Source organism: Geospiza fortis, unplaced genomic scaffold, assembly GCF_000277835.1.
Source record: "Geospiza fortis unplaced genomic scaffold, GeoFor_1.0 scaffold161, whole genome shotgun sequence".
NCBI classification, from domain to species: domain Eukaryota; kingdom Metazoa; phylum Chordata; class Aves; order Passeriformes; family Thraupidae; genus Geospiza; species Geospiza fortis.
The window spans coordinates 406213-431290 of record NW_005054375.1 but is presented as its reverse complement, the minus strand read 5'-3'; the positions used below and the strand labels follow the sequence as shown (position 1 = coordinate 431290).

Sequence of the window (25078 nt, the reverse complement as noted above, 5' to 3'; positions counted from 1 at the left end):
CTTTTGCAAACACATGCAGGGTAGTTTTTGCCTTTAGTCTCACATTTTCTCCATCCTGCTCCTTTCCACCACCTGAAGCCATTAGTCATTTTCAAACCACATTCACAAATGAGTGGGTAGTAGGTTTCAAGGATAATTAAGTTCATAGACATTTTGTGATCATGAATACAGCTGGAAAAGTGGGAATCACGATATTTTTCCACTGTGCAAACCCATATTGTGAACCTTTACCTTATGAGACACCAGGAGAAGATGAAGAGCTTTGAAACACCTCACTCACAGGAGAAAAACACTGGTGCTAACTTTTTTTTTTTTTTAAACACTAAAGTCAATCAACTTCAATGCTCTGATCTATATAGGATGTAAAGTTTTCCTAAGACAAGGCATGAAAAGGCTACTGGTTCTTTTCACACTTTTTTAAACCAGTGTTTGACATAAATAATCTAACGGCTCTGAAATGTGACTTTGTTTATACACATGTAATGTAGGCTGCAACACACATGCATGTGTGTATACTTTTATGAATTGAGACCTAATTAGCATTTTTAACAGCATCAGCATCTTTCAGAATGAAAAAATAAGTTCTATTATTAAACACTCATTCATGAACCCACCCTGAAGGACTCTTAGAAAAACCAACCACATTAACATAGCACAGCTAATTCCATCACAGAATTAAAAAATAATACAATTAAACAGCTATTAATAGTTACAACTACTGATTTCACATGAAGAAAAATCCTTCAAAAACAATTAAAAATTTGCAAAGGAGATGCATACCCTCAGTATTTCTACATTATCAACTATTTTGTCCTCATACGCTTTAGCCTCCTCATCAGTCTTCTTCATGTAACATTAAGGGGAAATAATACATAGAAATAACAATTTCACTTTAAAAAGTTGCAATTTGGACAAATTCAGAATGCGATTAGTAAAAGCATAACCCAAACCAAAAATTAATCCTATTTCACCATTAGTTATAGTACTGAGATATTTTATAACAATTAACACTGTGAGAGGTTTAAAACCAATATCATAGTTATTTTAGCATCCTAACAAGGGAAAACATCCTCAGAGCCTTTTGATTAAACATAATAGTCCAAAATCTTTCAGAGAGAGAGGCAACCAAAGCAGTAATATAATGCAGTCTTCAAAGGCAACATATTGAGGTCAAATAAAAATCTGAATGCACAATACTGTTGTATATACACTGCCTAAGCCATCTAAGGTTCACAGTTCTAGGCTTTCATGAAACAAACATTTCATTTGTATTTCTAATGGAACTGCTTTATGTAGAGTCAGGGAAGAATGCAGTAAAATTCACACTGGACAAAGGAATTCTTTAAATGAGTGCTCTATTAAACATCTACAGCTGTTCCAGGAGCACAATACAGTTAAGTACCATAGCATTCTGAGGCAGCACTTACTGACAGGTTTGGTATACAACTCAAACCAGCAAAAAGGGAAATGCATAAAGGAAACAAGATTCAAAGGTTTAAGGCTGAAACCCAGCTGATAAATAGTGCAATACTGGTGTGGTGAGTAAAGAAACGCTAAAGTCTTTTATTTCTTTTTGCTTGGGTTTCATTTGTTTACTCCCACTGTCTTGTGTATAAAGCAGATTTACCCTGTCAGGACAAGTAATAACCAAGCACAGCTAACAGGACTGTATGAAGTCTCTAATAAAGGAGACTCTAAACCAGTAACACTTTCTTTGTAAGTAAGAAGTTATGGGCCTTCAAACAACGTGCCTCTTTACTAAAACTACAAAACAGTCACACCATAAACATCACCAGGGCTCATTCACCAAAAACAAAGAGGCAAAGAAACGCAGCTGGATACATTCTACCTACAATGGAAGGAAATGTATGCATTGAGTACGTCACCACGGTGAAAAGAAGGACATCCATTTTGGTGTGGGGAGTGTTCTCCTACTACAATGCTTTACACAATGCACACTTAAACGGTGTGCTAAACCTGAACACCCAGATTTGCTCAGTCATAAACCAAGACCATTTACATCATTGCAGGCTGCACTTCTCTGATGCATCAAAGCATCACCAAAAAAATTCCATGGTGTAAGCCTTGGAGATCCTGCTGATGCTGTCAGCCACTGAAGCATTCAAATGTCCTTAACTTCAGGAACAGATTTTATTCTTATTTAATAGGATTTCTGAATGGATACGACTGCTTCACAGAATTGCAGCAATTCATGCCCGTACCAAAATAATTTGCCCACCTGAGGTTTAGAAGTTATAGGATTACACCCCAGTAGTCTGTGAACAACCCTAAAAGCAGACCTAGACTTGCCAAAAAGGCCTTTTACTGTGAAAGTTTACATATTTTTTATTTCTATCAGCAATTTTACCATATATTTTATATAACCAACAATTTCTAGCTACAGTTAGGTTTTTTGTTCACCTTCTTTTTCCATTTTATTCATGTACCATGTGTCCAGACAGCGGTGGTAAGTTAATGAGACTGATGCACATTTGTTAGCCTGCTAGCTTTTCTCTGGCCACAGCACTGAAAGTCTTGAATACAAAAATCTATCTCCACAAAATCTCCTTGTTTCTCCTACTTAGACTGCAGTGTAATCTGCAGCAGCAGTTCAAGGTTTTTATTCCCAAAAAGGGGATAGTGCTAGTATGAAAAACAAGAGCTACAGAAGAGTTGCTATGAAAGACATATTGAATCTCTGCCCACACAGATGGCTGAGTCAAACAGTACACTAAAAAAATCCAGTGGTGCTTGACAAATCCTAATTCACGACTATTGAAACCTGTGACACAACAACAGACGCAAAATGTTGTAGTAGTTATCTCATGGGAAGTTGACTGTATTTTCTTAAATTCTTAAAAGAAAAAAAAAAGCTACCACATTATCTTACTGTCTCTTTAATGAGGACTCAGGTAGCCCTAAAAACAACCAATCCCTCCTCACTACTATTCTCTAAGTCTGCATTTATATTTTATACAGATATTAGTCCTATTGTTAAGATCCAAAATGTTCTCCTGATGCTGCATAAGATATATGGTATAAGGAGTCCTTGCTCCAGATAACATGGCCCACACACTAGACTAGACAGGAAGAAGCCCAGAAGCACAACTAAGAATTCTATTCTTGCTTCATGCAATCTGCAGGAAATACAGATTTCCAGGGATTTTGGTTGGCAAAGACAACTGAATGTGGTGAAGGTGAATGAAGAGAACATATCAAACCAGGAACAAAGTGGAAGATGACATCACCAGAAGTTTGTGCTGGCAGAGCAAGGAGAGAAATGGGAAGAGACAGAGCTCATGAAGCTGCCATCAAATGTCACCTCAGTCCGGGTTTACTAAGGATCCTTCCTCTTCCACAAAGAACAATACAGTTCTTCCCAGTCAAGACTACAGTAATGAGCTGTACCTGTTAATTCCAGCTGTCCCATGAAAGAAAAACATATGATGTACAGTGGGACTTGAAGAGGAACAATGAGGTGCTTAAAGGATTTGTAAAAGCCTTTTGCTCCCAAGGCTGTCTTCACTTTGCAGCAGCTTCTGACTCATTAGGAGACAAACTCAACACTCAGAGTTGTGCCATCTTCTGAAGAAGATACAACCTTCTGTCTGCCTGTCAGGTGGTCTGCTAATATCTAGGAGAAAATCTACTGGATGAATCTGATCACTCAGGAATTCAGGACTCATCATGATTTCAGTACTGCAACTGATAGATATTAGCAAACCAGTAGAAAAGAAATGAGCTGAGAACAAAACCTGGCTGTGTCCTAACAGAGAGAAAGCTACTTATAAGCCTTGGTGAATGCTTTAAACTTGGGGCTCAGAAGAATTTTCTGGGATCCCTATGATAATCATTGCTTTCCAGTTGATGCTTGCCTCTAGACAACAAGTGGGAAGTGTTCACTGGTGTCATTGAAGATGCAAGTAACATGGTAAAATCCTAACAGAATTTTGTTAAAGATGGAAAAAAGTAACTTCAGCTCTCCAAATCCTTGAGGTGTTCTTGTTCCTTTTAGATCACGAAAGCCATGGATGGATAATGTATACATAATTCAGAAATTGCAGAGGCAGTGAATACCAACACATCCACACACAAAGCAACATTTTACAAAGTGTTTTTCAGGTGGATTGTAAATGTGTGGTCTAAGAATGAAACCTTAATCAGGATTAACAGAAATAAATATGCCTAATTTCAATTCCAATTAAATGTGCAGATACTATTCGACATACTAGTGCATAGAAAAAAATGTTTTCATGAGGTTGGAAATAGCTTTATGCCAAAAAATTGAACACATTCACAGTGCAAATCCACAGTAGTGAATTTTAATGAGTAATCCTAATTTAACTACACATTTTTAAATATTTCTCACCAGGATGGAGTGAATCAGCCCTATAAAAGGCAGAAGAATTTCCAGGAATCTGACACATCAGAGAAGAAGGAAGATAAAGAAAGGTGACATATATTACTATTCCAAAGAATACAACTTTCATGAATTACAGGAGTAAAGACTGAACAGAACTCCAGCAATTTACCTGGAAGTCTAGAAGACCTGATTGACTGTAATTCCTGGGAAGTATCACAGGAAATATTTCAATGCCAAGTTGCTTTGATCAGGTAAGTAGTTTCTTGCTATAGCCTGAAGTGTGGGTTTCCATCTGTCTAAATTATGTTCAGAGTCAAGTAGAAACGCATCACCCTTTCACAAAAGACTCATGGGTTTTCAAGGCACCGATCTTGTCAGGAAATTTGCTCAGAAGATTTTTAAGATTAGGGAGAAAGTATAAAACAAAAGGTTTTAAAGCTATGAAGTCTCCTGAAAGAGGATACATTTTGTGGGCTGAGAAAGTAACAGGAAGTTAAAATTAGACTCAAATGTATCAGTGTGCTGACAGTTTCCTTACAGCATGTCATAGGAGAGTTATTTCATGCTCCTCAAAATCCTCAGACAACTTTTTTTGAAAACAGAATTCTCTTTTAAGATTTCCAGCTCATAAATGAAACTAAACCAAAACACTTTTAAAGCCTGGCAATAAAAGCTACTCTAATTTTCAGTAAAACTCAATTTCTGACATACATCTGGAAGTAGGACTGCTCCAGGCAAAGACCTGGAACAAAGAGTGTCCTTGGATCGGCCCTGCACAAGTAGCACTGCAAGACTACAGTGAAAATAACTCAGCAAATCACAACTCTTACACTCCTTTACATAATTGTGCCAGGCCTAACAAAGTCCTTAAAGATCTTAAGTGTCCCACAGAAACATCATAAACAGAGCACTCACTACAGCAACAAGTGAAGCACAACCTGTATGGTGTTGTCACCATTCCCTATGTATAAAACCCTATCACTGCAAGTCTATGCAAGTTGGAGCTGCTGCCAGCTGCTTTTCCCAGACATGACCTCAAAATCCACTGCACAAGGACAGCCTAGCAGGGCAATGGGGTGGACAACCCTAACAGCCACTTCATTCATCCTAATGGTTTGCTCTCCCCTCTCACAACCTAAGATGGAACTGGTACTAGAAAACAACCAAAAAACTAAGATTTGGGGTCTAGATTTGATAGTAACAGGTGTGCAGAATAAAATTAAATCCATGTTTCTAACTTATACTAATCAATTTTTTAAATCTTTCTATCTCCCCCTAGTGGCCCCAATACTTTCTTAGAAGGTATACAAGAAGCAGAATCATATTGATCTCCAGATGTTCCCACTTCCTGAGAAAAATGTGGTTATTGGCCTACCTTCATCCTTCACCACTTTGGGATCTTCACAAATGAAGAAGAACAAACTTTACCAAAATACTCAGATGCTCATAAATCAGAAAATTCTTAAAATGTTTTAGAAAACATTTCTTAGAACCAGGTGTTTAGATCTTCAAAAGAACTTTCCTGGAAATCAGAAGCTTTCTTTGGACACTCAAGACAGCATTGCTGAAAGTGTGAAATCACAATAATTTCCCTCATTTTTGACTTCTTGGAATTCCTGGGTCTGATCAGCTGTCATTTCATTTCAGCTAAATGCAAAAGTACATGCAATGCACAGTACTGCAGTGACACACCAGTCCTCAGATACAGATGTTTTCTAGCATTAATAACTACCTTCTTCCTGAATTCCCATTATTAAATTTATATTTAGTTGCAAAAAACCCATTGTACTTCAATGCGTTAAATGTGTGTACATATATATAAAACTTACTTCTGAACAACAGACTATTAAAAAAAGAACTCAAAACCCCATCAAACAAACAACCAAAACCCAAAACGAACTTTGAGTTCTTACTAACCAACAGTCTTTAATCATGACCACAGCTTCAATGAGAAACCACACAAGATTATTTCTCAATAGAAATCTGTGGCAAAAAATGACTCATCTATGTAAAAGAATACCTTTTTCTACTGTTCTTTCTGTTTCAAACCCAGTATGATATGTTGCTTTCTGTCAATAACAATTTTGCAGGGAGAAAAAGTGAAGCCTATAGATATTCCAAGCACTAACAGGTTAGAGACAGAGCTAAAAATATGCTCCAAATTTTCAAGTCTCAATACTAAACTCTTTCCACGAGCCACAAATTCTCTACACACTGACGTTAGACAGCTAAAGAAAAATTTAGGAGCCAACTTTAGGTTCTCTGGGTTTCAAACTTGGGGAAGGGCTAGAGAGGAAGTAGAAAAGAAGAAGCAATGGTAGCTGCAATCTCCTGAACAAAACAAAGAGCTTGTAGTCTGCCTTAAGAAATGAAAAAGATTCAGGCCTCACCTAAACCATTCATATGGAAATCATCTATGGGAGAGTAGTTGGTTTTCCTCAGGAAAACAAAACACACAGCAGTAAACCAAGTAATTCTGTTGGATTTAAAAAGTTACACAAAGATCATACTCTGAACAAAACTTCAGCTGCTGGAAACAAAATAAGATACACCTTTAAATCAAGATAAGCATTTTATTTTCTCTGATGAAAATCCACTGGGATGCATTATATAAAGACTTACACATAGACTAATTTCAACCACTTTAGGAATTTCAGTGATCATCTTAAATACCTGCGTATTATTCTTGCTATAATTAGAAAAAGTCACTACAAATGTAGCAAAAGCACTTCAGTCCTGGTCCCACATATGACCTAGGTAACAGAGGTTAAAGTGTAGAGCACTACCTCTAGAAAATCAGAAGTATTTCACTGCTATTTAAAAAAACCTAAAACACAACATGCATGTTTGTACACACACACACACACTCTGGAATTATATGTTGACATCCATAAAATGAAAAGTATGATCAGTTTTGTGAACTTGATAGTATCAAAGCAATTAATCTGGTTTATGCAGGTTAAACTGCTGCTTTGTATTAGTAATGTCCTCCTGTTGCTTACATATGTTGAGTATATATGTGTAGGGTCACAGTGCATTTGAAGGTACTGTATCGAAAAGCTAATCTGAATTGCATGCTGACCTAAAAAAAAAGAATTGGTACAAACATCCCCAAGGAACATATGAATGAATTCTAATTCTGCTTCCATCCAGTTTCTATGTTACATTTTGTAAAGAAGTTGGAGCTTGTTCATGCGTGTGATCTGGTTACCTGTGAGACATTTGGGAGATTTTACCTGTCCAACCAAGCCAGAAGACTTTTTGCTGCTCCAATGAGATCCACTACTGATGTCAGAAAATCATTCGGCAATTTGCGACTGGTCCTTCCATCATAGTGACCACTCCTCCTCCTCCCAGTAATGAAGTTCTGCAGATTTTTGGCAGATGCATTCAGTTTGTGAGAAAGGGTTTTTAGATTTTCTGTTTCCAAACCATAGTTCTGCATTGAAAAAAAAAAAAAAAAAGAAAAGAAAAGAAAGTTAGCTTTACAGATGAACAGAAGAACCAAGAACAGCAAAACTGATCTTCTACTTCATTGCTAGTAATTAAGGCAGAAATACACCCACTCAGTAGTTTTTAAATGTATAGAATGTTCTGTTTCTGAAGTGCATAAAAAGAGAACAAAAGAAGAGCAAAATTATGAGTGATCCTTAGCTTGTTCTAAGTGTACTGAGAAAAACATCTCAAAGAAAAAACCTAGTCTGGAAAGCTGTTCTTCAAAGCAGTGCATCACTGTCAGTAGATCACCAGAATCACAGAATGGTGTGGGTTGGAAGGGACCTTCAAGACCATTTCCTTCTAACACCCCTGCCACTTGCACAGACACCCTTCACTAGAGCAGAGCCCCATCCAAGCTGGCCTTGATCAGAGGGTTCTCTCTGCAGACCTGATGATAAGGGATTGGTATCTCGTGTCCATACTCACAACAACTCCTCAGACACACCTGGCACCAGGCCTTGCAACAAGCAGAAGTATGCAGCATGGACATGGTGCAGGACTAACTTGGTTTTGTTGGCTTCAAAGACCTAAGTAAGTTAATTAGCATACTTAAATTCTGTTTTAGCAGTAAAGGACCACAACAGTCACATACCAGAGAACACAGTGCTGCCCTGCACAACCTCTATCCTCTATTATTCACTCACTTAAAGTCAATTTTTAAACTTTGTTTCTATTTAAGAGTCACTCACTTAAATTACATTCCTTAGCTGTGCAGAAGAGACATAAACAATTATGCAGAAATATTAACAAAAAGTAGTAACAAACAATATTAAACAGCAGTTGGAAATCCTTCAAAAGTACAAGCGTTACCAAAACAGCCCTCAAGAATGCCCTGATTTAATGTTCAATTACAATATAATAAAGTACCATCAGTGATTTGTCATTTCTATAAAAGATTTTTTTTCCACATACACAAAGAGTGATAGAGTTATTACAAAAAGTACTTATTTGCCTTTGCAAATGAATAAGCAGTTGCACAGACTTGAGTTTAGTACTCCTCTTCAGAGAATAATGGAATTTTGAAGGTTCTCACTTTAGCCACATCACAGGGTGATAGCATGGGGTGCTGAGAACTCACTCAGTAGACAATGAAATGGGCTACTCATTACAGAATATGGACCATTTCCTACCACAAACTATGAAGTAGAATGCACGAAGTCCCTCAGATGCACACAGAAAAATCTACCTCCTAATGACACTCCCTGACCTCCCCAGCTCCCCCATGCTCCTGGTTTGCTTCCCATGCTGATCTGTCCACAAGGAGAGAAAGGAGAAGAGATACACTCATCAATGCTAATTTACGACTGCTGAAGCTTATTCACCTTAGTCTTTTTCTACTGGAATTCAGGGGGCACAGTGTGAGGTGGTGATAATATACAGCATTGTCTTGCTCCCAATCCAAACCATCTACTAAATGAATTTAATCCTCTCTTACTACACAGGGACTGTAGGAACACTATACTGAAGCCACTCCCAGCGAGCCCCCAGCCCTCCCACAACATCCTCTCCCATGCCAGGGGGCTCATGATGGAAAGGAGACACTACAGGACACAGCTCATCTGGCACCTCCCAGCCAGCTCTGTGTGCCTGTAAACTGAGCACACTTTGTGAGAAAGCTGCTCAACCAACAACCATCCTTCTGCAGCAAAAAATGCACTTTGGAACTCAGCTGAAGGGGCCACTGACCATATACTAAGATTGCACTTCATAAACCATTACTGGAACTTTTGTGAACATCCCTATCTTGGGCAAGGAAGGCTCTGCAGGCATGTTTCTCAACTACACAGATGTTGTCCCCTGCCACTACAATCAATCCCAATTAGACAAATTGTATGTTTGGGCAGTAACTTTTCTACCATGTACATATTTAAGAGCAATTATAAAACAGATAGCATTAGGTTATAAATAAAAAATTACGAAATGAAAACAATTAACTAGGATTGAAAAGAAAAATGTACTTTACTATGCAGCTAAATGGCTCATAACTAATAACTTATTAAATCGGTCCAAAATAAGAAGATAAACATCAGATAAAAATATATCTGTTTTTTCCTGCAGCTTTCTGCGGTTGGTCTGCTGAGGAAGCACGATGAAGGAGCGGGGGGGACTAAGCTGGAAAAAGATAACAGGTTTGTTCTTACTTCATTCTGCTTCTTGAGCATCTAGCTCATTTTGGCAAAATTAGTGGGGGAAGAAATAAATGAAAGATATTCTGGATGAATGATACATCACCAAAAATGTCTTAAAGACCAGCCACAAGCAAGCCCCAACAACACGGCACTCACACCCCCACACGTGGGGGCACAATCACAGGCTGCAGGCCAGCCACGGGCCTTCTCACAGGGCTGCTTTCTTTGCGACACACTGAAACGCTGAATTTCTTAATTCAGCAGGCTGTTCCTAAGGAGCTGAGTCTGATAATCCAAATATAAAACTAAGGTGGGTGAAGAGGGTGTGTGTGGGGAAGGTGCCATACAAGGCCAGGCACCTTCTTGTCACCCCAGCTGTGCCCCACACAGGGCCCACAGCCAGGAGAGACCATGCTGAGGCTGAGGCAGGATCCCAAAGGTCCTCAAGAGCCCAAGATTATTTCAACTCCCCCTCTTTTGCCATCTCCTCTTTGTCACCTTGTCTGTCCCTCACCTGCTCGGACAGGCAGGTGCTGGTTCCCAGCTTGTGCAGGCCGCCATGCCCACCCCAGAGGGAGCCCTGGCAGGCAGTGTACAGACCTGCAGTACCAGGAGAAAGTAAAGCACCAGAAGAAAAGAAAACCTGCAATATTGAACATTGCAGACCAAGCAAAACATTCAGGTTTTTTTGTACAACAGGAAAATAGGCTGCATTTATGTATACACTTCTTTGGAAAATCAGCTACAGAATCTAAGCGGCTTCCTCTTAATATCTAAGTGATGGCCACCTACAGTCACATTCTTTTTCAGAGGCTGTTTACCACCATCAGCTATGAGGGAAGGAAGAGGCACCACTAACAGATTCAAAGCCTGTTTTAACACTTATTCATCAAATGTGTGTGTGTGTGTGTATGTGTGTGTGTTAACATAAAACACTGGGCCTAGGCCACATGTGAATTCAGTCTTACATGAGGATGGCACTGATTTTGGTAAAGCCTCCACCTGTAATATCATACAGATAAAGCCAGAGATGGAAAATACAGAGATAAATTTCAGGCAAAATACATTTCAGGGCAGCTGTATTTATTGAAGCTTTTAAGTAGAAGGATCCTAAAGCAGCAGCCAAGCTAACAAAATCCTCACTTTGTTTATCATTAATATTTCTGGCCCACGTTAAAAGCGACCAGAGCTGTGTGTTCTAATACTAGGAAAAAGTTTGCTTAAACAAAAAATGCCAAGTTGAATCATACTTTATATTCAATAATCCACTATTAACAACACAGTTTTGTTAGAAAAGCACTGCATTTATTTTCAAGCACTGTAAGAAGATAATTGCAGGCAAAGGAGACAGTTCTTTGTTTTCCCCTAGTCTGCATTTAGCCAGCACTAACACGAGTTGTGCTTTCATTAGCCAAAATATATTCACAGTCACTGAAAGAGCCACAAAGAAATCCCTGCATGCCTGTAGAGATTCCGAGAAGCGATACAAGCCTAGGCATCCACTCCCCCAGTGAGAGGCCACAGAGTGTCTTCAGAGATACCCTGCCCCAACAGAAAAGGCTCTAATGAAGTCCCTTCTGGCAATCATAAAACAAGAACTTGATGAAGCTGAACTACACAGAGTAATAGCTTGTCAGCAGGTGTTTGAACTAAAGGTGGTGGGAGCTATTAATAGACATCTTACCTGCTAATTACTTTTCTGTGCCTTAACATGACAGCGTGAGTGAGGAATTGTAGCTCTTTTCTTCACATGCTGACATGCAACAGCTCTAATCACCACTGAGGAGTTTTGCTGGGTATTTTTGTGAGAAGAGCCAGCCTGGTCCCTCTGCAAGCCCATCCTTGCAGCAGCATACCAAGGGCAGGAAGAGAGTTCACAAACCAAATGTGAAAATAAAGCAAAATTTTCTTTAAATAGCTTGATCAATGTTCAGTAGTTGTGTTCCCTGCTTCCCTCAATCAAAAAAAAAAAGGTGAAATTTAGACCTCATCTCTTTCCTGTGTTAAATTCACCTGATTCTGGATGGCAGGAAGTGCATCTGACACTTTTAGCACAGCTGAAAAGTAAAGTATTCCAAACTCGAACAGTGCTAACTAATCTCTGCTGGCTTAGACAGACTGTCTAGAAGATGCCAGGACTTTACTTTAGGGTATTTTTATACTGCCCATTGCAATTGCAAGGCCATCTCTGCTACCTAAATGAGCCAAGCTCAGATCTGAACACAGTACAATGTGCAACACAGACATAACCACAGTCCCATTAACAAATCCAGAAATCCCTTAGAACAGCTGCCTCGATCACAACTTTTATGCAACCATGAATATCTCTACGTCGCCAAGCACAAATGCTTGTATCAAGTTCAGGGACACTGTTTGACTCTTACAAACAGTCCAAGACAGGGAAATGAACATATGGCCTCTCTGCCTACCTTCCTAAATCACTGTGTCTTTTCTTCAGCCCAGAAGACCGAAAACCTTGTGAAACAAAAGGCATGAAAGAATACGGCTGAAAACCATGCGGAGCAAAAGGCACGCAGAGACCGGTGTTCACTTCCGCTGAAGAGACCCAAGATGGGAACTGAAGGTGCTACTGGTAATACTGGTGCTTGTGGGCAAGAAGAAAATAAAAGCAGTATTTTCACCAGACAAGGGAGCAGATAGCAGTGCCTACAGTGATTAATTTCTGCTTCTCCTCTGCAGAAGGCAACCATGACTCTATAAACTGAAGAAGGTGAAGGTTTATTTTAATTTGGTAGCTATTTTTTGTAACATACACAAACAATATAATTTAAAGAAGAAAGAAAATGGCAACCATTTGAAAAGACAAATTTTATAGTCTAGATAGCTGTACTGAGCAATCAATTCTGTGTAAAGAAGTGCAACTTCTCAATTACATCTGATATATCTCAGTAATAAGGATAACTATCACAAGAATGAAATAATAAGTTTTCTCTCCAATGCAATAAAAAGTCATTTTTCACTTATTCACAGGACTTTTAGGCAAGAATAGCATATGGCTGCTAAGAAATGGACTTAAAATCACCTCAGGTGAGTTTAATTCTTCTCCTCACTATCTTTCGGTGCTTTTACCTTCCACACTTAATTCTTGAGTATCCTTTCTGTTTGTATTGTTTATTTGCTTTTAAACAAACAACCTGGAAACAGTAAAGTTTCATAGGGTCCTCATTTCTTGAAAAGCCTGAGGAAGACTTTAAATGAATAATCAAACCAGCATCTCACAAGTATCACAGCACATGCAGTCATTTCAAAACCATGCCTGAAAATTAGTGGTGGACAAAAAATTCACCAAGAAAAGTTCCACCCTTCGCCTCTGAAGTTGATTTTAAAAATGAACAAAATGGATCTGAAACTCATTCTCCAAAACATTTGGCTGAACCCATCCCACAAAGTATGAGGCAGATAGCTTACCAGCCCAAAGCTGCTAGCAACTGATATCACAGCTTGTCATATGGAAGGTGCCTTATGTAACTTCATACCTCATCAGATCTGCCTACAACATATATTTCTAAAGGCCTTTCCTCCAGCGTCTCGAAATGTTAACACTAAGGTTATCTCTCCTTCAAATAGCACTGGCATATGGGGTAATTTAGAAGTGCACAACACATGATCCTAACACATCAGTTTCTTAAACACAGAATAAGTAGGTAAGGACAGAAACCCCAGATAGCTCAAATGACATTTATCATTTACTGCAATTATTAAACATACACTGATTAAAAGGCAAACCGTTTCAAAGAGTGTAAATATTTGTCCTAAATGTTTATAGTCAGAAGAACACTCAGGTGTGTGATACTTCTAGCCTTGCAGAACCCAGGAAAGATGACTATGAAGTCATCATCATTATCTCCTTGAAAAATGCCCTTCTTTTTCTACACGACAATCAAGGAACATGTCAAAAAGCCAAGCCAAGGCCATGCTTTGTAGCACTAATAGAGCAATTATATAAACTATTCTTTCTCTTATTCAATCAACAGCCTCTGAAAGACCAAATGCTCATTACTTTTTGGGGTTTTTTTTTAGTTTCTCATGTAATTTAGTCCCTAGCCTGCCAAATGCTCTTATTTCTCCATAATTTGAACTACCAGTTCCATATCCAGTTACACACATTTCCAAAGTCTTAAACAGCTAATCAGCAGTTCAAAATAATTGTTTGAAAAAGGAAATAAGTATTGTTATGAACACACTACCTTTTAAAAACATTTTACACTGTAACAGCTCTTTTTATCCAGTCTGCTTTTAACTGGGGGTTTACACGTCCCTCCCAACCCAAGCCACACTATGACTCTATGAACCAGGGTATGCATTTCATACTTGTCCAAACCTCCAAGCAGCCCAAATGAAAAGAAAAACAAAACAAAACAAAAACAAAGAAAGAAAAGAAAAAACCACCAACAACAAAATCCACAATTAAAAAGTATCTAAGATCCATGACTGATTCTTGAGGCTGGTGGGAAGAAGGATGTTCACCCTTTGCATGCAGATGTATTTACTGCCTTTGGCACAAGATAGGGTTTACTGCAGTTCTGTGTAAAAGATTTGCTAACACATTTTCAATGTGATCTATATGAGCTATCAGAAACTCTTTAGCTCCTTAGCTTTATTGATCTGGTGATGGAATTCAGGATTTCCTGCACTGCAGTTAGATTAGCTCAGGCTGAGGACAGGGAGGCATATGATATATGATATATAAGCAGAACTTTAACTTGCAATGGGCAATAGTGAAAACGGTAAGTAATTTTTCTGCTATGAGCATTCAGATACTAGCAGTAAATTCCACCTTCAGTACATATAAATCTCCATTCTGAAATGAAGCCTACTTCATTTAGCACCAGAATGATTAAGTCTAATATTCACCGTTACTGACAAAACAGTTTTAAGATCTGACTAGTGATAAGTGCAAAAAAAATATTTCTGTGTGAGAAATGGCAGGAAGATGAAATTAAGATAAAAAGCATAATTCTTAAAAGGAATTAAATCATTCATGGGTAAAGCAGGTCTATTTTTTACATTCATTTGCATATCAATGTTTTGTGTTAGTGGCAAATGGTAAGTAATTTCATGCTGTTAGTGCACACCAATGTTTTCTCTGCCAAATAATAATGCTATTTCATCTGCTGCAATCTTCTAGCTTTACAGATTCAAATATAGTGTGCAATAAATTCCTGTACAGCCATAGCAGATTTAACTAACTAGCATGAAACTAGTACTGAAACTAGTATGCTCTACAAAGCAAAATTTGTTTTGTTTTATTTTTTAACTAAACTCTATTCTACACAAATTAAGATTCCCTGAAGAATTATTTTGCAAATTCACAGGGACTTCATGAAGTTCTTTGTTAATGAAAAACTTCAAAGCATCCAAAAATTATTTTTGAAGCTTTTCAAATTCTTATAACAACACATCTACTTTAGGATCTCTGTTTAAAAATATTTGCAAAACCAAATTAAACTAATTTAAAATTCATGCATACACAATGAACATGGTATTTAGGAAAGCAAAAAAAAAAAAGAAGAATCTTCATCTGGCATCTCATTTATCAAGGCATTGTGGTAAACTAGATCATTTTCTTAAAGATGGAAGAAGTCATGTCTGGCTGAGCAGTCTTCAGTTTTTGTGTTCTCCAGGCAGTGTGCAGTGTTTTTGGGGAAAAAGTAGTCAGACCCAGTTTCATAAATGCAACTCCATCTCCTGACAGATGATGGAAAAAGAATTACGTAATTTCTTCGCTTTCTTCAGGCCAGTTACATATAGGTGGAGCTACAAGATCCCCCAATGCATTCCAAACCTGATGACTGGTATAACAATCTGACAACATTATCTAACATATTTGTTCTTTATTATGCACTTCTCCCAATGCATCATCTCCTTTTCTTCTCAATTTATTTTCTACTGGTATTGTTCATTCACATCCAGTTTTTAAAGCAACCATCAAAGAAACAAGGCTCATCACATTTTGTGATGATGAAGTCTGCTACACTGTTGTTTGTTTAATGATTAAATGAAAAGCAGTGTTAGGCTAGCTTCACCCTCAAACATGATCATGTTGAGGCTAAGATCTTAAAGGCAATTGTTAGAACTAATGAACAACTATATATTTTATTACCTGTGAATAGTGGAGAAACATGGCAGTCAGTAGTTTCTCCTGTATCTCTAGAGCTGGACATGTAATTTCTCAGTCTATCATTTTCCACTAGTTTTGAGATGTCAATTATTTTGGGTGATTTTGTTAGTATTAATAAAAATGTCCATCCACATCAAGTAAAAATCTACCTGCTGACACCGCCAGTCTGATTGCATGTCCCAATTTAAACAGAAAGACAAGAACATGAAATTTGTCTTGCTGGAAATTAAGTAATGCTGCCAGCATATATCCATCATGGTGGCTTCTCAAGGTTTCTCACCTTGAAAAACACGTGACACACTCTTAGCAGCAACAAAATACCATCACAGACATCAATACTTATTTCTTCTAAGCACAGAGAACACTTCCGTTATCGTGCCCTTTCTGACATATGGATTTTGTAAACCAGAAAGCTGCACCAAGACATGATAATCTATTGAACATGCTCCCACCTTCACAGTGTGAAGGAGAGAGGGAAGAGATGAACAATGTTCCTTAGATTGCCTGCCCACTCCCAGAGCATGTTCAGCTCCAGCAAAGGTATGCAGAATGTACACCCCCACCATTACCAGCAAGCATGACCTATAACAGCAGTAGCAGCTGCCCAAAAACTTTATTCCTCCTTCCCTGAAGCACCACAGGAAAAGAAAACCTGTGAATATCACCCCCTGAATGCTTGTTCTGCTGTCAAGAGCACAGTATGGCAGGCTGGCAGCCAAGAGAGACTCTACTAAAGATGGATAGCACAGGCCACCATTTGTCCTCTGATCAGCTCACAATCTCTGGAGGATTCATTGGTTGCAAGTGCTGATGACAGGAGGCGAATAATGTGAGAGACCATAGCCAGCCACCCACCCACCTTCTGTCAAAAACCCATAAAGAACATCCTTTAAATAGGATGTGTTATCAATCATAACTGGCTCCCAACTCTTACTGTGGCAGTTTGTGTGTTTAGCACAGTCCAACAGCCCCCACTGGCATGTCTCCTGCACTCTCCATACCAGTCAGATATGCTTGTTCAGGCTCTCCACCTTCCCCTGGTAAGAAAATGCAGCCCTGTGAATTATAGGCATGCAACACAAGCAGCTGGTTTGCTGTTTGCCATATCCAGAGCTGCCAGGGAACTGCAAGCAGAAGTTTACCTCCAAAAAATATTGGGAAGGGGTGGCAGGAATAAAGCACATCAGCAATCAACACTGCAGAAGCCTTCCTAAGTGACAGCAACTCTGCATTGGAAAACTCCCCTGAAGAGTGGGAACAGAGATGGGAGGGGTTCTGTCCCCTCAGTTGTACTCAATGCCAAAAACTGTTTAGGTGGTCACTCACTAACCCAGAGAGAAAGGGGGAAGAAGCAGAAGCAACAATCCTTTAATTTTTTAATATTTACTTTTAAATCAATCTGGGGTTAAGCTTGCAAGGCATAATTAACTTTACTATTCATAGCCCATCATACCATCCATATTCTCCAGCATTCAAAGACATGTAAACTCATTTGGATCATGTATTTGTAACTCATGCTAAGTTCTATCATGAAACGTAAGTTCTATCATGAAACCTCTGTCAAACTCCTATCAAACAAACACAGAAAAAAATCAGATAATTAAAAAAATGCATAGCCACTATCTGAATTAGCAGTTATCCTATATTGGAGAGTCATAGGCTTAATGTTCTTCTAAACAATACAGCTAATATTAAAGTCAAATCAGAAGAAAAGACAAGCCCTACCCAGGACAGACACTCACAGATGCAATAAAAAAGGAAAAGCCTCTAAGTATAGGACCAGTCCAGCTAAATGGATTGCCTCTGAATTAAATTTTCTAAGAGGTCTATCTGATTGGTAAACAATAAATTCAAATTAAGTCCACTAAAATCAATATAACACTAACATTTTGTATCCCCGAGGAGCCATCGGGAGCCAATTGTGAGACTGCAAAAACCTCATCTTAAATTAGAAGCTGCAATCTGAACTCATGCCACTGTGTCTTAGCAATTTTCTCTAAGACAAACTCAGAAAAGCAGACAATACTGTATGTGCAACAAGAACCAGGAATGGAGAGTCTTGCTGCATGCATCTAAGATGCAGTGTTAGCCTTTGCTAGAAATTCCTTATTTTATATTCAACTTAGTTCCATATACTTTTGCCTAAGATAAAGGAGCTACAAAGACAAGTTGTGTTTGTTTGTCTGAAGATTTTATCTGTAATTACATACCAAAGAAGAAAGAAATTTCATCTAATAAACAAGAGGTTTTTTTCCCTTAACAGTAATTGATTTTTCAAAGATCCACAATCTGCTTCTCTGTGTGACTGGGAAAAACGGTCACTGGTGCTCCCCCTAACTTAGACTTTATCTTTCTCAGTTAACTGAAGTATTTACTTTCCTGTTTTCTTTTGCACTGACTGATAAGAAAAGTACTTTGTGAATAACTCTTTATGCTCCCTTCTATATCAGTAGCATGTTTTTAAGATTGCAACTTCCTTATTTAAAAAACAAACTGATGAGTTAACTTATTCCACTGATTCTCACTGCAATGCTACTAGAAACTGTATTCTACTGAGGATAATCTGTGTTTAAAATCAAATGTTTTTCTGTACAAAAAAAGCCTTCTCCTTTTCCTAACTTTTTTGTGTATGTTTTTTTTTTCACTCTCTCCTTTTCATTACACTTCACAATACCCCAAAAATGCAACAACAGGGTATTCAGAAAAGCTGCTGCATATGGAGAACAAACAAGCCCTTCTGAAGAGCCTTTCAGCCTACCGTCTTTGATTGCCTCTCCCAGGATTCAGCTTTCTTAAAAGCTCCTTGTGAGGCTTGAAGAATAGCATGTACTAAAAACCCACAAAACAGCACCTTAGGCAGTGAAGTACATCTTAACAGAGCTATTCACAATCCTTTCTACAGTGGAGAATGCTGTGTGCCCAATCTATCACTAATCTTTACTGACACACACTGGAAGTTCATAAGGAGGGTGAAGTCAGCACCACACCCCTCACTGAGCAGATAATCCTAGTTATGCATGACATGACCTGACTGAAAAGACCATTACCAAAATCCTTCCCCATGCTCATCAAAAATTCATATATTATTTATACATAAGATAATTACTTCAGTATTTAATCCCTTCTACTGCAGCTCTGTTTCATCAGGCTCAAAAAATCATCTAAAACATGATTTGCATGAAAGGACCAGTGAAGAATGACATGGTTAATATCAGAACATTCTGTTTGTAAAGGGCAATTGACACTCAATTACTCCGTTCACATATATAATTAATTTTACATTACAAACCAAACAGAGTCTAGTTTCTCTGTGATTTCAGATAAACTTTTATTCTATAAAGACAAATATGCAAGCCCTAAATCTCTGATACGAGTTGATTTAACAAACATCACTCTATCAATAGATTTTCCCCTTTATCTTGCCCCTGGTTTAAAATGCTAAACTGTTCACACATTACAAATCACGAATTTCTTGAGCTGCTTAGATAAGTCTTTAGGACTAACAATTTGAGTACAGGAAGTGTGAATATGTGAACACTGTTCACCCCTCCCCAAGAAGCTTACCAGTGCACAGAGCAAGTCTACTGCTTCCAAGATAAGCTCCTGATGGCCAATTCGTGTGACTCCAAGATCTTCCAGTTCCTGATGAGTAATTCGTAATAGCTGGTCACCACTAATCTTCTCTCTCTCAAAGTTCTTTATATATTGCTGCAGGCAATCATCAAGACCTGCACAAAAGGACAAAAGGAGAAAAGACAAAAGTTAGCAACATTTTGTACGCTAGTAGGAAATATAAAAAAAATGAGGCAGAAGAGGATTCTTGCCCTATCTTTAAGAGAAGTATTTTAACATAAAAAAAAACTTTATGTTACCCAAGAATCATAAGATTCAAAGAGCTACAGCAGCCATGGCTTTTTTACCAACTGCTCCTGAACCCTGAAAAAAGCCCTGAATTCTTGTAGTTTACTGTGCTATGAATGTCAATCTGGCAGCCCCTCATAACAGGTACGCTAGGCATGTCTCCATCACATATGGAAGGGGAGAGGAGAAAAGGGAACAATGGACCACAACAGTCATAGTGGCAGTGCCACACCAAAGTGTCTCTCCCACTCCAAGGTCACTCACATATTGCTGAGTCACCTGAAAGTTCACAGATCATGCCAGCCTCTAAAACAAGCTGCAAAGAGCTGAGAACAAGAAAGGCAGTAGCACTGCAAATGCAAAAACTGGGCCCCAACTCAGCAGCAGATCCAGCTCAATGTACCACAGACCTGCAAGGAGTGACAGTACACAAATGATCATGAAAAGCCACTCAAATCAAGACCTGGCTGCACTTCTCAGAACACAGGGAGCAGAAACAGGCCCATTGTGCCAAAAATCACGCCTGAAAATCATGCACCACATTTGCTCAGGACCTGGCTGAAGCAGCATTGTACAGGCCCTGCTTTGGGGGGCACTCATATCCTACCCTTTCAGTTTGATTATGAGTCAATGGCATGCAGCTGGCCACACATTCACCTGGAGCAAAGAGCTCTGCAGATTGTGAGAGAAATCATCATGCATCTCTGGTCCATCAATCTTTGCCCAAGAGAGCCAGGCAGTACAGGGAAGCTCTGCAGCATGTGCACTCATGTACCAAGGGGATAAGTAAGACTCTTGGGTATTTGGTGGTCCATTTAACATTTCTGTCTGAATACTTTCCAATGGATCAACACGAATGCTACCAAGCAACCGGACTTGAGACAAGGCCCTAAATGCATTAATTTCTTGAGAGATACAACCTTTCTGAAAAATGTCTTCAAACAATCCCTAATAGTGAAAAGACATCTGCTCATTAGACTGGAAGAAACCAAGAACGTTCTTACTTGCTAATCAAAATGTCTGAAAAATCTGAAGATACATGGAAGATAAAAGATTGATCTGACTGCTGAGCCCCAGTTACATATTCCAGAGCCCTGGAATACAACATAAAGCTTCTCTGAAACTGGTTTTGTTGCATTTTTAGTTCTCATTCATGCTTTTCAGGGTGTAGCCACACCTCAGAAGAGACCCACATGAGGAACATGCTGGTGCTGCAGGCAGGGGTGCCACAGCAGCAGGCCAGCCTGGTGTTCCTGGCTCAGCCCTTGGGCAGGAGTCATCCACACTCTGTCCATGCTACACCAACACAATACTCATAGGGCTTTAACCTCTAGAATTCACACACTGAAACTAAACGACACACAAACACGCTGTAAAAGAAGTGCTCCAGTCTCAAGATACAGGAAAAAGTCCCCAGTTCCAGCAGACTTCAACCATGTCCTTCCAAAGCCTGCTGCCTGATTTTCTGCCTCCAAAACATAGCCACTTAAAGGTCTAAGTTAATCAAGCACTTGAAGCTATTGCCTTTATTTCACTGCCCTTTCCAATCAAAACTTTTCTCAACCCATTCTTTAGGAAAGAAATCTTAGGAGGGCAGGAGAGGCCCCCTTACATAGATCAGCTCAGTTGGTCAGAGCACGGTGCTAACATACACCAAAGCTGGGAGGGGGCTGATCCTTGTACAGACCATTATCTTAAGAGCTGGACTCAGTGATCCTTGTGGGCCCTCTACAACCCAGAATATTCTGTGATTCTGTGACAGGGTGAAAATTGAGCTGTCAGGAAAGAAGAGCAGCCTGGCTGAACAGAGAGCTTTGACTGGAACTCAGGAAAAAGGGAGTTTATGACTTTTTCAGAAGGGGTAGGAAACTCAGGAGGACTACAGGGATATCATGAGGGAGAAAATCAGAAAGGCCAAAGCCCAAATAGAACTTAATTGGGTCAGTGCCATAAAAGAAAAAATAACTGTTTCAATAAATACATTAACAAGCAAAGGAGAGCCACAGAGAATCTTCCACCTTTATTAGATGTGGGGGGAAACACAGTAGGGAAGAATGAAGAAAAGACTAAGGTACTTTATGTCTTCTTTGACTCAGCCTTGAGTAACAAGACCAGTTGTTCTCCAGGGAGCTAGCCCCCTGAGCTAGAAGACAAGGATGGGGAGCAGAATGAAGCCTCCATAACCCACGAGGAAATGGTCAGTGACCTATTATGTTACTTAAACACAAAAAAGTCTGTGGGGTTGGATGGGATCCACCCAAGGGTACTGAGGGAGCTGGTGCAAGTGCTCAATGAGCCACTTTCCACCAAATACCAGCAGTCCTGGCTAACTGGAAAGGTTCCAGTTGACTGCAAGGCAGCAAATGTGATATCCAGCTCCAAGAAGTGCTGGAAGGAGGATCTGGGCAACCATAATTCTTCCAGTCTGAACTCATGCCAGGAAAAGTCAGGAGCAGTTCTTCCTGAATGCAATCACACAGCACATACAAGACAACTGGGAGATTAGGCCCAGCCAGGATGGATTTAGAAAAGGCATGTTCTGTTTGACCAATCTGAGCTCCTTCTGTGACAGGGTGATCCCCTTAGTAAATGAGGAAAAAGCTGTGGTGTTTGTCTACATAGACTTCAGAAGAGTCTTTGACATCATTTCCTACAGCATTTTCCTGCAAAAACTGGCAGTTCATGGCTTGGATGGGTGTACTCTTGGCTGGGTATAAAACTGGCTGGATGACTGGGATCCAGGAGTGGTGGTGAATGGAGTTAATCCAGCAGGTGGCTGGTCACAAGTGATGCTCCTTGGGGTTCTCTGTTGAGGCCAGTCCTTTTTAAAATACTGATGATCTGGATGAGGGACTCAGTGTACTCCTGCTCTTCCTGAACTTAAAACCCACATAGAATGCTGAATGAGAATAACATTAAATAATCAACGTCATCAGGTATCAAAAAATGAATTACCAGCTAAGGCACTAGCAACACAAATCCAGAATAAGACATGACAGATGCACTTAATAAACAGTTACTGACAGAAAATTCTACGTAAAGGCATTACTCTTCCTCCTCCTGCTACCTAAGTACTTTTGTCATTCAGATGTAATCTAGATGGATGCATGTAGCGCCTACAGGGTGAGAACAAAGTTTAAGAGAACAAAAATATTACTGACAATTGTTTGACTCACCAATTTCATAAAAATTACAGCCAGGAAACAACAAAATAATTTAACCATATACTGGATGATGTTTTCAGAATAGCTTGCCACAAATACGTCTCCTTATTCCCTAAACATCCTTTTAAAGTAATTTATTTCTGTCATTTTATTTCTAAATTAAAGAACAACTCTTCTTTTTGTAAACAAAACTGTGCACAGATGATGATGATGACAATGATGATGATGATAATAATAATACAAAAAGGCCAGCATTCCTCTCCCACACCTTTTGCCCCCAAAGCCACAACACATCCAGACAGCCACTGCTGCCTTCAAATCAACAGGAGGGGAGCTGCAGGGAATGAGCATTCCCAGCTGATGATACCATTAACTTGGGACAGGACAAGATGTACCAAAAAACACCAGGTGCCTGGAGAGGAAGCTAAATGAAAATAACATCTAAAGAGTACTGTCTTCTCCTAATTTTCTGCAAATCCAAACTCCACCCAACCTCTCAATGTAGTTAGCAATTTTTCTAGCTGCCAAGGGCTGCTCTGCTTCTTCCCCTCTGTCATATGAGACGATGTCACCCAATCCCCATACCACAGCAATTCCAGCAAATAACTCAGATTGATGCACTACTCCCTGTTTCTGGCCATGGGTGAGATTAAAACTGCAGTGTATCCAGCACTCCTGGATATTTCAAGAAGTGGCCTCAGTCCAAAAGCCAGGTTCATGATTATGTTCTGGATGTGTAAGGCCCCAGAGTATACAAAAACCAGGTTTTGTGGTGTCAGTGCACAAGTAATAGTCTTATATGCAACAACTCTGTTCCTCACCCAAATTAACTGTAAGATTTTTGGAGTATACGTAAAGGCACAGGGGTTTTAGTAGTAAGAGAGGACACTTGTCCTCTTAAACTGTATGATGATGGTCTTCTTCCTTTTAAACCTACTCTTTAAAAGAAAATTATATACTTTAAAGGAAACTATATACTATAACCCTTTTTTTCCTTGAAAGATCCCTGGTCTTGAATACCAGCAATAACACAGACCTCCAATGATTTTAACTACCCTGCCCCACATGCTTTTCACCTGAGCTTATGAACCACAGAGGCTGAATGCTGTCCAGACCCCATTATCACTCATTACCTGGCCTGTTCGATTCACACCTACAAGAGCAATGAAGCTATTAAAACACTGTCCATCTTTGTTAGCTGGTGTGTACCTGAGGTGTGGTGTACACAGATGGACCACTCTGGGCACTGACAGAAAGGAACAACTTTACATTTAATCTCAAGCAAACTCTACCTCTCTCGTGGGATTAAATACTTAAATACCAGCAACAAAGTAAAAATGCTCCTTCAAAAGAAACTGTACAGAAGACTCGATGCTTTAAATACAAACAAAAAAAACAACAAAACCCCTCATCTAGAAAAGTTTCTCTTGTGAGTAGAACATACTGGAGCTGGTTTTTTTCCCAATTCTGTCATTGAGTTCTATCCTACATGGGTTTATTCAGAGTTCATCAAACTACTAACAATTTTTAACAGTTCACAGATGCAAATTGGACAGATTTCAATGTAATTAATTCCTTTTATTACAACAGCATCATAGAAATTGATCAAGAAAGGTTTAATTTTATTTTCTTATTCATATGATTTTCTGGAATAAGACTGCAAGGTCCAGTACGACCCTTTAGAGAAATCCTCCATGGTCACAGTCTCCTAACTAATAACTTCATGATCATTCTGAGGAATTGTCTTATTTTGATGTGTGTAACAGGTCATCTTTTGAAACAGCTAATGAACAAGCTGCCCTGTAATTCAGAGCATTTTTGAGTTTCAGTTACCACAGATGTGCACATGTTATGCACATCTGTGGTAACTGAAACTCAAATAAGCCTCTCCATGAAATATATTTGAGGTTCTGATCTCAGT

At 39.1% G+C, this 25078-nt stretch overlaps 1 protein-coding gene across 1 annotated transcript in view; it reads right to left on the bottom strand.

Annotated features, from left to right (window-relative positions):
• The window catches only part of CNKSR2 (connector enhancer of kinase suppressor of Ras 2), a 172762-nt gene extending 152471 nt beyond the window's left edge, over positions 1–20291 (bottom strand). The window contains 3 exon segments of the mRNA XM_031060212.1: positions 7600–7802; positions 19697–19860; positions 20258–20291. Coding sequence (XP_030916072.1) covers positions 7600–7802; positions 19697–19860; positions 20258–20291 — 401 coding nt within the window.
• Between the last annotated feature and the right edge of the window lie 4787 nt (positions 20292–25078).